Consider the following 16165-nt stretch of genomic DNA (forward strand, 5'->3'; position numbering starts at 1 on the left):
GATCTTTTTAACCCCCTCCCTTTTTGCCATTTATTAGCCATATTGGTTGGTGTTATAAAGTTGTGTATTTTGTTGTAAACTTGTTGAACACCTGCTTGTCACCTCATTTTAGTTTTTAGTTGAAGCTCTTGGTATCTCTGGATTTTGTTGTGCTCTTGTTAAGTTCTGAGTAATGGTGTTGTAAAGTCCTTTGTTTAATGAAGGGACCAATGGATTGGAAAGGTTTCTGGGTTCTAACCCTAGTTTTGTTGTTGTCTATAAAATAACATTTCTGGGCCTCAGTTTATGTATTATAAAGTAAAGAGTAGGACTAGGTGTTTGAAAAGATTCTTTTAGCCATAAAATTCTGTGGTTTTAATGATTTGAGGAAGAATCCCTAGGAGAAACTTGGTAGTGTTTTCTACTTTTTAATATTTAATTTTTTAATTTGTATTAGTAAAGTATGTAAGTCTTAGGTGTATGTATGCCTTGTTGAATATATTGGTATATACTCTTGAGTCACCATTCAGATTGAGAGAACATTTTCAGCATGCTCAGGACTCCCTTGTGCTCCCTCCCAGTCAGAACTGTCCCCCCATATGCTAACTGCATTCTGACTTCTGTTGGTATAGATTATTAATTCTAGTCATCCTGGGGCATTTTATTATAGTTCCTTCCATGGTGTTGTCTTGAGCATTGGCCCATCTACCAACCCCGAAGGTTCTTATAAGGACCCCCTTGAGAGAGGTGTCACTGGGTTTGAACCAGATCTTTTAAAGGGAAAAAAGAATAGTGATTCATTGACATTTATAATGGAGTTTTTTTTTACATTGTTGAGAGCCATACTGAGTATTTTCAGAGGGTGTTCCTAGTAAGTACAGATGGGGGAACCAAATCAGAGCTGGCATGGACCAGTGTTTTTTCTGGAACAAGTTTTGTGGAAAATTGATTCTGCAGAATATTAATAGATGTTACATAAAATTAAAAATAAACAAAAATCGCTAGTCAGGTAACTTTGCAAATAACTGAGTGAAATGAAGTTGAAGTGTTTCTTGTTTGTAAATTTAGGAATTTGCAGTATACCTTGTAAGTTTTGAAGGCAAGGAAGAAAAGAGGTGAGGCAGCTTAGAAAACAGTGTTTCCCAAGTATATTTGGTCATGGAATCATTTTTAAGAAATGTCTGAAAAGCCTGGCATGCCATGGCACAAACCAAGAAAAGTGGTTTGCCCAAAATCTTCTTACAGATGAGAAACTGTTCACGTTTCCTTTCACTAACTCAGAAGACGTAGGTTTAAGTACATTAAAATGTAAAGAAGATCTTCATTGTCGTCTTAAGCTATATTGATGCTTAATGTTTTGTTCAGGATTCTAGGTCTAATCAGAAGAGATAGTGTGCAAGGTCCTTTCATATGCATTGCTGGCAAATGGAACAGGGAGTAGCTCTAAAAAATGATTTCAGAGAATCACCTGAATCTACTTTTCTTATTCCCCACTAGTGGGATAAGCAAGACCCTTATTCTCAAACCTTAGTTTTAACTCCCTCAAGTACAGACTTAATTCTTAGGATGAGTTTTTAAAAAAATGGGGGCTAGTTGTGTCTTTAGGTTATATATGAAGGCTTTATTTTTCTGTTGTAAAATATGGAACAATGAACTTTATTTCTTTTGTGAAATAAGATTAATTTCTGAGAATTGTAGATTTATAAGAGAGACATTCTTAACACAAAACAGTTTTACACTAAAGCAGACAATTTAAAAATAGTTGTAAAAATGTACCAAAAATTATAGGACTGTAGGCTGTGAGAAAGGGGTCTAAAATGTTACTTAACATAATTTAGAATCTTTTTTTCCTCCATACTGGGGATTGCCCCTCAGGGGCACTTAACCACTGAACCACATCCCCAACCACTGCTCCCCTCCTTTTAAAATTTTTATTGAGACAGGGTCTAGCTGACTTGCTTAGGGCCTTGGTAAGTTGCTGAGACTAGCTATGAACTCACGATCTTCCTGCCTCAGCCTGCCTAGCCTCTGGGATTACAGGTGTGCGCCACCATACCTGGCTAATTTAGAATCTTAATTGAATTAAGGCTTCCAAATTCCTGATAGAAAAATTTGGGATTTTGTACTGAAATGTGATTTAGATTGATAATTGCACAATTCCAAATAACATTTTATTAGAATCCACTTAGAATAGACCTGTTCCTTGATAATTTGTAAGACAGCAAGTGTCACACAATAAATAAAAGGAACTATGACAGTAGAAATATTTGGTTAATGCAAGGAAGTTCTGGGAATGTGTAGGAGCAATTATAAGACTTGGAAATCTACTTTGATGGAAACGCCTCACAGATATTCTTTGGTGTAGAAGAAATTTTTTGAAATGTGATTTATCTTTTTAAAAATTGCATTTTGGTGTTGTATTTCCCTTTTCTGTAAAATTTCTTACTGAATCTAAAATCAGTTAAGATAATTGTGTAAAATATGCTAAAATCTTTATTTCATTTTTCTCAATATTATGCTAAATATCTTGAACAGAATCTTTTAAACATTAACTCTGTCCTTTATTTCTTATTTGACGGCCATATTAGAAAAATGGTATTGAGGTATAAATATGGGTCCTCACTATGGACATAATCTTTTCTTTTTTTTTTAAACTTTAGTAAAATTTATTTATTAGTAGTTTTTAGCCTCAGAAAAATTGAGCAATAGCCTTTTTGGGGGGGCCAGCCCTATTTTGTATTGTCTTTAGAGACAGGGTCTCACTGAGTTATTTAGTGCCTTGCTTTTGTTGAGACTGGCTTTGAAGTTGCAATCCTCCTGCCTCAGCCTCCTGAGCCTCCAGGATTACAGACGTGTGCCACCCGGCCTAGTGGGAGCTATAGCCTTTTTGTTACTATGACAAGACTGCATGGTAGCATTTGTTAAAAGGGCACTTTTTCTATGTCAGTTGCAGTGTATGTACAAAATGTATTTGCAATCATGTTTTTTTTTTTTTTTATTTATAATTTTTAGTTTTGAAGGTATAAGCATCTGTACCTAACATAAGATGTATAACTTCATTGTGAGACTTATGAAGTCAACTGAATTCAAACATGGGATATCCATGGGTTTTTTTGGCGTGCTGATGGAGAAGCGGCATTTTCTGAAATCTTTCATGTCTGGGAATAGTGTGAATCTGTGTCTTGTGATTTGTTATTCTGTTTTTACTGCTTCAGGATTGGAAACTTTTGTATTTCATGTTTTGGCAGTTCAAACAAGATAAGAATTTTTAGTTCTATTTTGAAAAAGCTGTGACACAAATGTTACACATATATATGCCAAAGATGAATGTAAGTTATGGAGCTTCAAGGAAACTTAGTTTTCTTACTATTTATATGTTTCTTTTGTTATTTAAAGTAGCTTCTGTCTTAATTAATGTATCACTTACAGAACTACTTATAAACTCAAAAGTTTGTGTACATAGTTATCATGCACTTCCAGGGGTAAAGTGTAGAAACCCTGTAATATCAAATTTCTGATTTTAAAATAAAAACTCACCACACTTTGCTTTTTTTTTTTTTTTTCCACTGTTGAAATTGGGTAGCATTTCAACTGGCACTTGTGACTCCTGGGGGGAGGAATAGCAGTTGTCTTGGTTGGGCTACTGGAGGAGAATCCAAGACTACAAAGCTTGGATTTTCAGTTTTAATACAGAGACTTCTTTCATATCAGCATTCCGAAGACTTAGCATTTTGATGTATCTTGCACTTTCAGAAAGTTCTCGTAATATTAAGATAACGGAATTGCACATGGATATTTAAGGAAACATTTCTAGAGTCTGTATTTTAATGTATCATGTCATCTAGGCCCTAGGTGATGCTAATCAATTGCATAGCTTTGAAATGCACTAGCGATATTTTAGGAGTATATTTATTGAGTTTTGGGGAGGGTGTGTCTGAAATATATTTTCAAACTTTATTATGGAAAACCTTAAATGTTCACAAAGTAGAGATAATCACAATGAATCCTATGTATTCATTGCCTCATCTCACTAGTTTCATATCACAGACAATCTTACTTTATCCTCACACTCCCACATTACTTCCTTCTACCTTCTGTAGTAATCTAGTAGGAAATCCCAGGCCTCATATGATTTCATTGGTAAATATTTCAAGGTGTGTCTCTGAAGGAGAATACAAATTATTTAAACTCCTATTAAGTGCTGCCTGGCTTTGTTGTGGAGAGGAAGCTGAGTGCTTAGAAACAGGCCTTCCATTGCATTTTATTGTAGTTAATTTGGTGTGTGTGTGGGGGTCCTGGGGATCGAACCCAGGGTTGCTTAATCACTGAATCACATTCTCAGCCCATTTTTTGTTTTATTTTGAGACAGGGTCTCATTAAGTCCTTAGGGCCTCAACAAGTTGTAGAGGTTGGCCTGGAACTTATGATGCTCTTGCCTTAGCCTCCAGGCGTGCACCACCATGCCCAGTTTATTGTAGTTAATTTGTGTTTAGAAATATGAGTTTATATACTACTTGGATATTATAGTAAATATCAAGGAATTTGAAATGTTTTTTTTTTTTTTTCTGTAAATATATCTGTGAAGACATGAATTACCATCATGTGTGAAGCTATGTGACAGTCCTCGTTTCATAGCCAGCCTACAATTTGCTTTGTCGTCCCCTGCCACCCCCCACCCCACTCCCACCAGCTGCCCATTGCTTCCTTCTTTAAATGCTGAGAGACAAGCAGCATATAATGCTGTTTTGGGTGGTTTTCTAGAAATCTGATACACATTAAAAAGGAGAGAGAGGGTAAAGGAGGGAGGGAGAGTGGGAGAAAGCCAAAAAGGAAGGGCGGAAGGGGAGATTTGAGTTGAGAGAAAAGAAGGCAAAAACAGCGAGAGATGAGAGCAGGACTGCCAGGTTGTCCCCACAGCGAGCCTCCCTGTGCCCTCCCTCCTCTCTTGGTCCTCAGTTCTCTATCTCCACCTTTCCTGGCTTCCCCTGTGGTTTGTATCCCCTTTTTTTTGGGCAGTAACTTAACTTTGCTGGTGGCATTTAAGGTCAGGAAGTTTGCTGATTTCTCCCTTAGAGGGTGTTTCTATAAGATAAAGGTTGTGAAATAAAACTTAAAAAAAAAATGGGTACTAATTGTTGTGCTTTATTTGCTTTTATACAAATATTTAGGAATATTTATTCACTCTCCTAATTTAAAAAGTTGGGTACCTAGGGCTGTGGGCTAGTTGGACTTCTCATCCTCTGTGGATGAGCCATACAATGTTATAAAAACACTAATTTTATATAGACTTTTGGGTTTACTTTAGATGCTTTTACTGGAAAATTGTATAATGATTTTTCCTTTTTCTGTGTTCTCTTTTTTTGCCCACTGACTGGATAAATTGATTCTGCTCAAATTTGCCTCTGCAGTTCACGAGATTCCTTTGCAGTTCACCGTTGGAGGTAAGAGTTACTGACTGACTTTGATACTAGAATTGTTAATTGAGTATCAATATTGGTATCTTTCATTAGGCATTTATTTGACAATTTAGGAGTGATCATTTTGAAGTAACACATTTTTCAATAATAGTAATGGGATGAGTACAGCCTTTTTTGGTAAAATTTTCTACAAGTTACAGCTATTCACCTTCATAACTGGTCACTGCTCCTTTTTAAGTTCATTTCTTTCTCAGTAAGTAGAGTGAACAGTCCTTCACTTTAAATAGTCTTGTATCTCCATTATTCCCACAATTGTTTATTTAACTCTATATAAATTAACCTTGTGTTAAGAGACCTGGAGAAATCACAGGCAAAAGCTGTAATTGAGGAGGTTTCACCTGGTTTGAGAGACCATTTTAAAGCCCATGAGTTGACTGGACAGGAGCAGGGGATTTGCAGCGAGCTTCTGTTGCCACACAGGCATGGTTTTGGGTGCTTCATTTTCTGTTCATTGAACACTCATCCTGGTTCTCAGTACAGAACTGAGGATCCAGTAATTATATTTTAAGATAAAGAAAAACGATTCGATGTTTAGAGAACCAGGTATCATTGTGAGCTGCAGTTGCAGAAAAACTTGTAGGTGATTGGCAAGACCTGGAAAAAGAACATGTTTTCACTCATCAGCCACATGATCTTGGGCAGATCCCAGCTTCTTGGAGCCTTAGTTTTCTTATCTTTAAAATGCAAATAATAATTCCTACATCTCAAATGAGGCCACAAAGAGGAGCAGGTGTGAACCATGCTGCTGGAATCCTATGGTATTTGTGTTCTTCCCTTAGGTGATGCTTCAGCGCACACATGCCAGCTCTGCTCCTTGCTTTCCTCTTGCCTTTCCTGTTGCATCTATTGCTTATTTCACTTTGTGCTTCTTTCCCTGTTTCCAGCTCATTCAAACCACATTCCTCTCCATGGTTGAGCCTCAGTCTTATGTCCTTTGTAAGCCCATCTTTGACCTCCCCACATACTGGCAGTTATTCATTTTCTGTTTCTGTAACCTTGTGTTCATTTGGTTATTGAAACAGTTTTTGTTCATGATGAGTTATGGTGCCCACACTGGCACGTTAAACACTCCGGTGGCCAGTTTGAGTGATCTCCAAGGGAAAGGGACCAAACCAGAAAGACTGGTACCATCCAGGTTTGGTCACATTTTCTAAACCTCCAGTGTCTGAGGGGCATGTGGGAACAAAGAAATATTCTGGGCTTTGAAATGGGAGGCACTTAGGTGGCCCAAGGACCGTTAACTGCCATGAGTCTAATGAAATTGTTGGGTTATAATAATGACATCCTGCATTGCTGTTTTGCAATCTAAAAATGGAAATAATACTTAGAAGGTCATTAAAATTAAATGAGTTGATTTGTAACAAACATGAGCACAATGCCTGAAAAATTGAGTTTTAAATAAGAACTTAGTGTAAAGCAAAAACCAAACCAGAAGAAACTTGCAGGCAATATACATTTTATAGTCTGTTCTTTAATTGAAGAAGCAATTTCTACTATAGAAGCAGTAGGAAGTATCACAAAGGAAAAGATCAAAAAATTAATTATATAAGGATATATAATTTTGTCCATAAAATATGTATAATAAAAAGGCAACTTGGGTGAAGTGTAATTAAAGAGTTATTATGTTGAATATAATGATCTTTTAGAATAAAAAAATTCTGTTTCTTTGAATAACATTTGGTTAGATTTGATCAAGTAGTCAATGAGGTAAAATGCAAATTCTAGTCAATATGTTTTAAAAGTTTATAGTAATCAAAGGAGGAGATACACAAAATATTAGCATCAACTATGAAAAGTTAAATCATTTTACTCTTCAAATAAAGGACCCACAGTGGGTAGAGGTGCATTGATAGCCTTGATAGTGGTTTTTGTAATCATGTCATAGAGTTTCATTAAGAACTTAGAGGAGTGACCTGGAGTAAGGGTTTTAAGGAGAAGGCAGCTAAATTGAGTTGCTCCCCTGCACAGCTGGGACTTAAACAGGGCCTGCCTGATGGCTTAGTGAGTGGCAGCTACCCCCCAGAGCTCCTTCAGCAGCCCTGAGCCCAGGATTCTGTATTTTTGCCACCGCACAACACCTGAGAGCCCAAGCAGAGCCAAGGCAGGAGGATGTTAGAAGTCTCAGAATGTTTAATTTTGCCATTAAGTTTATTTTAGCTGAAGAAGGGAAATTACAGATATGGTAAATACCCAACACCTACCTAATTTTGAAGGAAAGAAAAATAAGTTTGGTAGAGACACATACTTGAGACTTGCAGTTGAAAATAAAGCTGACTTTAAACTTAATTTTGTCTACAAAAGCTTCTATGAATGAACCATGTCCCTTTGTTGTAAGTCCTAAACAGTTAACTGCCACATGAATCTAATGAAATTGTCAGGTTATAGTAATTACATCAGTAATTTGATATGTTGTCATTTGAATGGACCATGTGTGGAGAGTCAGCTCCTTCCCTCTGTGGAGCTGACCCTTTTACATTCCTGTAAGCTGAAGACTAATAGCGCTCATTAAGCTTTATGGGAAAAGAGCTTTTATCACCTCGTCAAGTCAGGCCGCATATTTCCATTCTACTTCAATTCTGTGTGGCTCTGTGGCTGCTGATGTGCACTCCCTGCTAGGTTTACATCGGACCTCTGCCTTACAGACATTTTTATTGACATTTCTGAGTCTGAATTACATTTTGTGTGGCACCACTTACAGATGTCTTCAATTAAATGTAGGTAAATAAAAGGGATTATATATCAGAGGCCAAAAGATTCTTGAAATTCTCTTTAGAGTCAAACTTTGCCAGCCAGTCCAGTTGGTCGCAGCCTGATCGTCATATTTAGAAGTAGAGCAGCAGAGGGCGAGGAACAAGTGTTGGGAACAAGTCATGCCACACTTGCACGGGGACAACTTAGACCACTCGCTTTCTCGGCCTTCTGTTCCTTCCTTTCCCATCCCTAAAATCTTCTGGGAAGTCAGCACCTGTCATATACAGGAACTGTGCTTAACTTTGCCTGCATCGTTGATTCTTACAGACTATCTATTACTTCTTAGGAAAAAATCAAGCCCAGAGAAGTAGATTAGATTAGCTAGGCACTCCACAGCACAGCCACGAGTCTGGAGGAGGTGGCGCAGTGAGAAGCTGGAGCACTACTTGAAGAGAGTGATGAATTGGAGGTGCACTTGGTAAAGCCCACAGCAGGGCTTTTCAGCCTTGGTGCCCAGGGCATCTTGGGCTGGGGGAGTCTTGGTTGTAAGGACCATTAGGAGCCTAGCTGCACCTTTGGCCTCTGCCCACTAGATGCCAGTATATCCTCCTCCCCTGCCCTAGTTGCCGTAAATGGTCTTCAGACTTTGCTAGGTGTCCCTAGTGGACAAAGTTGTTCCTTGTTGAAAACCACTGCCCTAGAGCAGTCATAAGAAAAAGAAAGAAAAAAGGTGGAAAGAGGTAGAGTTAATAAGCAAATAGTGAAGATAAGATATGATGATAGAGTGTTCAGTTTAATAGAAGATAAGGAAGAGTGAACAGAAAGCAAGTGGGACAAATGGAGAATAAGTAGCAAGACGGCCCTTAAATCTAACCGTGTTGATTATTAACTGTGAAGGGTCCCAGTCAGAACCCTCCTGTTCAGAATGTCCTGCATCTGCACTGCAGAACAGTAGCCGGTGGTCATATGTATTGCTGAGCTATGTAGGAACTGCATTTGAATTTTAGTTAACTTTAAGTAGCCACATGTGGCCAGGGGCAATACAGTGTCATACTGTGGGGAGTTGACAGAAATGTTGTAACATTGGATTGTGATAGTTTTACCATTTTATAAGTTTGCTGAAAATCAGAATTCTGCAAAATGTAGAAGAAAGAAAGGCCAAAAGTGGGTCCTGGAGAAATGAAGGGATCTTGGAAAGCTAGTAATGGAGAGATGAGGTTGGGGGGAGAATGAGTTAAGCTGGAAAGAAGTCTGAATAATTTCTGGACACTAAGAATCAGCTGTCCATAGAGTTGTGGAGAGAAGGCTAGGAAGAGGGTTGAGCTGTGAATTGGGGAAGCTTTCATCTGTTCTCCAGCCTAGTACTTGGTTGACCCAGCTGTGTTTAAAGAGCTAGGGCCTGTGCAGAAAGAGGTAACTGAAGGGGACATAGACATCTTTAAAAGAATGGTTAGCATTCCACTGATGGCACTGAATAGTGAGAGGGAAAAGCTAGGTTGTAGCTTGGTTCGCTGGGCAAAAGTTGAAGTATAAGTAGGGATGTTTTTCTGGTCATGGAGGTTAGGAAACAGTTGTTGGTTTTTCAGGCTGAGTCCCATATTCTTGAATCAGAAGTTGAGCAGGCTGTAGACCAGAGGCACTAATTAGAATTCTGGAGCAAGATCACTGGGATTGTCATTTGACTGCTCTTCCCTTCACTTGGATCTGAGTGTACTCCTGGCTGGGACAGGGCTGCGAGCTAGGCTAATGACAAGGAACTCAGTTACTAACTGAAGACGCTGTTCCTTGCCCAGCAAGAGGAACTTGTATGTGCTGGCCAGAGTGTACTTCTGAGCTTATGGCTGGTTACTAGAGGAACGAGCTTACTTCCATCTGGTTTTTGGACACCATCAAGACAATATAAATTGAAGGGGAGTATAGTTCATAGTAAAATGATAGCACTTGGAAGTCCTTTTCTAGAAATTGATCCTGAATGATAAAAGTATCAAAACTGATTCTGAGAAAAAAGAAAGCACACTTAGAATAGAAAATCAAGCATTAAATACCACAAAATCATCTTGTTAAAGATTTTTCTGCATGAATTTGGATTAGTTATGGTATCTTAAAATCTTAAGTTCATTCAATCTATCTTCTTGCTGGATCTGGCTTCCTTTAGCAAGTAGTAGCATTCATCATTACTCCAAGGACCTTTTTAACTGTGTTGGAAATTAGGGTCATCTTCCTTGACAGTTTTCATTGCCCATTAGATGTGCATGAATGCTTCAGAAGATGTGTGAATAGTAAATCCTGGGGTGGATTAGTTTCCATGGGGATGTCAGTCTTGTTTGATCTTGGCATTCATTGAGTTCTCAGTCTGGAATGTCACTGTGGGATGTGTTTTCCCTCATAAAAAGATCGGAAAAGCAGGAGTCTCAAATTGAACTGACATTAAAAAAAGGGCCCACATAAGGATAGTAACTCTTGATTTTTAGGTATATGTTGTAATGTTCAATAAATATTGACTAGCTAGTAGAATTAAGAAGTTTCGGATTCTGTTATTTTGTGAGCCATTTTGGTGGTGCTTTACTAAAAATCTTTTTTTTTAAATATTTATTTTTTAATTTTAGGTGGACACAGTATGTTTATTTTATTTTTATGTGGTGCTGAGAATCGAACCCAGTGCTTCACGCATGCTAGGCAAGCATGCTACCACTTGAGCCACATCCCCAGCCCCCAAATATTTATTTCTTAGTTGTAAATGGACACAGTATCTTTATCTTAATGTGGTGCTGAGAATCGCACCCAGTGCCTCATGTGTGCTAGGTGAGCACTCTACCACTGAGCCATAACTCCAGCCCCTAAAACTCTTTTTATTGAAGTGTGTTAGGTTTTAAAATATAAAGAAATATCAGATTAAAGAAAATCTTGATTTTTATCTATTCTTTATAAGTTTCTTTCTTATTTTGGACACACTTATTAAATTCCTCAGTTACTTAAGCTTTGTAAAGTTCAATTAAAATTTTTGTCACAGTGTCTCTAGTTTTTAGTTTTAAATGTTAAGAGTAAGCCCTTTTGGTTTGTTATGGTTTAAATATTATGTGTCCCCTAAAAAGCTCACATGTGAGACAATGCAAGAAGGTTTAGAGGTGAAATGATGGGGTTATGAGAGCCTTGACCCAAGCAGTGAATTAATCTCATGATAGGGATTAGCTGAGTGGAAACTGAAGGCAGGAGGGGTGTGGCTGGAGGAGGTGGTCATGGGGTATATAGTTTGTCTGGCAAGTGGAGTCTTTCTCTGATTTCTGAGCTGTTTTCCTCTACCACACTCTTCCACCATCACATTCTGCCTTACCTTGGGCCCCAAGGAATGGAGCCGGCTGTCTATGGACTGAAACTGTGAGCCCCCGAATAAACTTTTCCTCTTCTGATTGTTCTTGTCAGGTCTTTTGATTGTAGCAGTAGAAACGCTGACTGAAACATGGGTTCTTTGAAATATTTAAATTCCTAACAATTACATATTTGAGAAACACATTTACTGAACCCTTTCTTCATCATGTTGAACAGCACCCAGGGGCACATTGTGATTCTGTTTCAGTGTGGTGTACCACAGAAGCAGTGTCTAGTGAGAAAAACCCCGAGTTGAAAATTGAAGATTCTAGGTTTTGGTTCTTCCTGGCATGTTCCTAAACTGGCTTTGTAACCTTTGGCAAGTCCCTTAATCATCCTGGCCCTTATTCTTTCAAGAGAGTGACTAGAGTATCCTAGAGGGAGAAGTCCCTCAAAACTGAGTGAATGAGCCAACATTTTAATGTATTTTATGGCTTCTTTTCAGCTCAGATATTATAAAGCAAGGCAAATAGAATTCACTCCCCTGTCCTACATCTTGCTATAGTCCTTCAAGTTTCGTTTTTCTTTTTATGTTCTCAGACAAGCTGCCACTTTACTTTAGGATCATTCTACTCACTTCTTGCGTTAAAAAAAAAAAGTGCCGTCCCATTACCAAGCATACATAAAGGCATATATCTCTTACTTTTGCTATTAGTGTGGGTTCAGTCATTGATGTGTAACTTCTCTTTTATTCAGAGAGGTAGGAGTTGGGTAATTGAGAACTGTATGCAAGCATTGCCGCAGACTCAGAGTGCATACCCTCTTACACTGAGTGGCAAAGATGGGTGTTTATTGACATGATCCAAAGTTATGGGGATATAGAAATGGGAAGGAAAGGTATATAAACTTTAAATTATGCTCTGATTTTGGTGTTTATCTTACTTTAGAAACTATTCAGATATCCAGAGATTATTCATTAACTTATTAATATAAGCTGGGTATAGTGGTACCTGCCTATAATTTCAGCCACTCCAGAGGCTGAGGCAGAAGAATTGCTAGTTTAAGGCCAGCCTAGGCAATTTAGTGAGCCCCACTCTCAAAATAAAAAAAAAATAAAAAGGACCGGGGATGTAGCTTAGTGGTAAAGTGCCCCTGGGTTTAATCCCCAGTACCAAAAATAAAAATTTAAAATAAATTTATTTACATGTTAAAATAATCAGGGGATCTTAGAAATTGCTCAAGCTGTCACAAAATATAATATATAATCATTAGGGAATTGCAAATCACAGCCATAGGGAGATACCAGTTTATACCTGTTTGGTTATGGATGTGGAGAAATCCGGACTCCTCTGCATTGTTGGTGGAAATGTAAAAATGGGACAATTTCACTGGAAAAAAGTGAAAAGTACTTTAGAAACCTGTAGATAGAATTGCCATGCTATCCACCAATGTCACTTGTAGATGTATATACACAAAAGAATTAAAGCAGGTGGGGCTGGGGATATAGCTCAGTTGGTAGAGTGCTTGTCTCACATTTACAAGGCCAGGTTCAATCCCCAGCACCGGCAAAAAAAAAAAAATTAAAGCAGGTACATGAACAGTGCAGCAGGGTTCATGCAGCATGATTCACAATAGTCAGAAGGTAGAAGCAACCCAAGTGTCCACTGGTACATGAGGGATAAAAGATGGCATATTCATATAGTGGAGTGTTATGTGTGCAGAGGGCACACACTACATGACCCTTGTGAGACAAGCCAGTTACTAAAGAATGTGTATTATGAGTCCACATGTGATTTGTAGAATAGTTAAATTCAGAGAGACAGGAAGTAGAGTTGCAGTTGCCAGGGCCAATGGAGAGGTCATTGTTTAAATGGGTACATGTGGAATGCTGAAAAATTCTGGAGATGAATCATGGTGACAGTTGTACAACACTGTGAAGGTACTTAATATCACTTAGCTGTCCTCTTAAAAATGGTTAAAATAGTAGATTTTATGTGTATTTTACTATAGTTAAAAATGTTTAGCTGGGTGTGGTGGCACACACCTGTAATCCCAGCTGCTGGGGAGGTTGAGGCAGGAGGATTGAGAGTTCAAAGTGAGCCTCAGCAACTTATCAAGGCCCTCAAGCAATTCAGCTAGACCCTATCTCTAAACAAAAATCTAAAACAGGGCTGGAGAAGTGGCTCAGTAGTTAAGCACCCATGGGTTCAATCCCCAGTACAAAAAAAATATAAGTTTAAACATGTTTGTCAGAATTATAGTTCAGTTTAGTTGCATATAGATTTTAAAAATCTTAAGCATCGTGTAGGAATACTGCTAATTTTTTTTGATGTATAATGAGTACTGTTAGAAGTTCAGTTGAACTATTTTTTCATTAAACCTGCAGATTTATTTATTTTAAATCTACTGATGTATTATTATTAATAAATCTGAGAAAAGACAATTTTTTCTTCCTTAAACCCCAATTTAAAAAAAAATTCTTCTTTTTAGTTATACATGAAAGTAGAATGTGTTTTAACATGTTATACATACATGGAGTGTAACTTCACATTCTTGTAGTTATACATAATGTAGAGTTTCACTGGTCGTATATTCATATATGAAAATAGGAAAGTTATGTTATTTTCATATTCATATATGAAAATAGGAAAGTTATTCGTTCTACTGTCTTTCTTATTCCCACTCCCCTCCTTCCCTTCATTCCCCTTTGTCTAATCCAAAGTACATCTATTCTTATCTACCTCCCCCTTATTGTGTTAGCATCTGCATATCAAAGAGAATATTTGGGTTTTTTTTTGGGCGGGGGACTGGCTTATTTCATTTAGCAGCATGATAGTCTCCAATTCCATCCATTTTCGGGCAAATGCCATAATTTTATTCTTATTTAAGGCTGAATAGAATTCCATTGTGTATATGTACCACATGTTTTTAAATCCATCATCTGTTGAAGGGCACCTAGGTTAGTTCCATATGTTAGCTACTGTGAATTGAGTTGCTGTAAACATTGATATGTCCATGTTAATATAGTATGCTGATTTTAAGTCCTTTGGGTATATACCCAGGAGTGGGATAACTGGGTCAAATGGTGATTTCATTTCAAGTTTTCTGAGGAATCTCCATATTACTTTCCAGAATTAAACCCCAGGTTTTAAACCAGTTTGATTTATCTAAAGATTCTGTAACTTGAATTCTTTCTGAGGTAGCAGTTTATGTAAGGAGTTTATTTTTTCTGAATTTGGAGATTTAATTAATGTATATATACATTAATTAAATGTATATATAGAAACATATGCTTGTTTCTATAAATCAATTTTACTGAAAAGTAAAGACTTTTTTGAATTTTCTAGAGAGTTCTTCAGTTTAAGTTCACAACTTTAGCCACAGGTCAGAAATAAGCCCACTTGGCCTCCATTCAGATCTCAAAGAACTGTTTTCTTTAGTTAATTGATCTGACAAACATACAAACTGACAAACAAGATTACAAACCACATTTTCTGTCTTCTGTCATTCAACAGAAAGTAGATCTCCATCATCCATCCAATAGAGATATAAGTCCTACTATTACTCCCACTGTTGGGATAATTTATTGGTCCCGAGTAAACAAAAAACAAAAACAGAAGCATACACTTACTAGAAAGGGAGAAAAAGACACAGGGAAATAGAGCGAGCCGTGTGAGAGCTCTGGTGCTGCTTGGGAATCTTCGGGAACCAAGAAAAGACATGCAAGGCTTGGTAGGTCATGAGGTGTGTCTCATTGACTTCCCTCCGTCAAATGAGTTCACGGGAACTTCTCAGTGGACGATCCCCAAAGCTGTTAGCTAATTTTCAAAAAGGTAAAATTATGACCTCATACACACAGAGCATGAACACATGTCAAATAAAATTTGACTCATTAGTTAATGCAAAGCCAATAAGACATTAAAATTGGCATAAAGAACATTTGAAACTAGATAGATATAGTTACACACACAGTTTAATAAAAATATGGAGACGAGATTGCTAGATTAGATGAAATCTTACAGGATGGGAAACTGTAACCTTTGGGTTATTTGTTTCCCTGGATAGAAATATACAGGTTAACCCCAGCCACTGAAGGGTTGTAAAATAGCCAATCAATAGAAAATCAAGCCCAAACTGCACTGAAAGAACACCCAGCCCTATGGTCTGAATGTTGGTGTCCTGCCATATTCCTATGTTGGAAGCTAGTACCCAACATGGTAGAGATGGGGACTCTGGAAAAGTGATAGTGGTGAAGGCTTTTGGGATTACTAACTCCTAGAAGAATATATACCCATATACAAACACATGTTCTCTGTTTTTTGGTTTTTTTTTGTCCAGAGTCTTTGTCCAGCCATTAGTTAGACCAGTACCTGTGAGGATGAATGGATTTAAAAACATGGGGACCGTGTACACAGGAGCTCTGCGTAAATGCAGGCCTTGCTCTGGACCTCACTGGCCCCTTCTTATAGTTTCAGCTGCCTTTAACAAATGCCATAGTGCCAGTGAGGCACGTGACAAAGAAGAGGGAAAGAAGCCACCCCTGTGTCTTCAAGGTCATGCTCTGGTTGGCCAAATGACACACCCCCTGTCATTTGACAGCCTTCTGATCTGACTGGGGCTTTGCATGCAGTGAGGTTGGCTCGCCCTCCTACTTGTCACCTAGACCAGTGTATCCAAAGCCCAATGTCCACACGAAGTGCCTGTGTGTCTTG

The 16165-nt window shown here is 38.0% G+C and overlaps 1 protein-coding gene across 8 annotated transcripts in view; it reads left to right on the forward strand.

Moving 5' to 3' along the window:
* Ate1 (arginyltransferase 1) overlaps nucleotides 1-16165 on the forward strand; it is a 145430-nt gene that overhangs the window by 34774 nt on the left and 94491 nt on the right. For all 8 annotated transcript variants that reach the window (XM_027929968.2, XM_027929973.2, XM_027929972.2 and 5 more), the window contains one exon: nucleotides 5388-5420. In XM_027929968.2, coding sequence (XP_027785769.2) covers nucleotides 5388-5420 — 33 coding nt within the window. The remainder of the gene's footprint in view (nucleotides 1-5387; nucleotides 5421-16165) is intronic.

Source organism: Marmota flaviventris, chromosome 4 (assembly GCF_047511675.1).
Source record: "Marmota flaviventris isolate mMarFla1 chromosome 4, mMarFla1.hap1, whole genome shotgun sequence".
NCBI classification, from domain to species: Eukaryota; Metazoa; Chordata; class Mammalia; order Rodentia; family Sciuridae; genus Marmota; species Marmota flaviventris.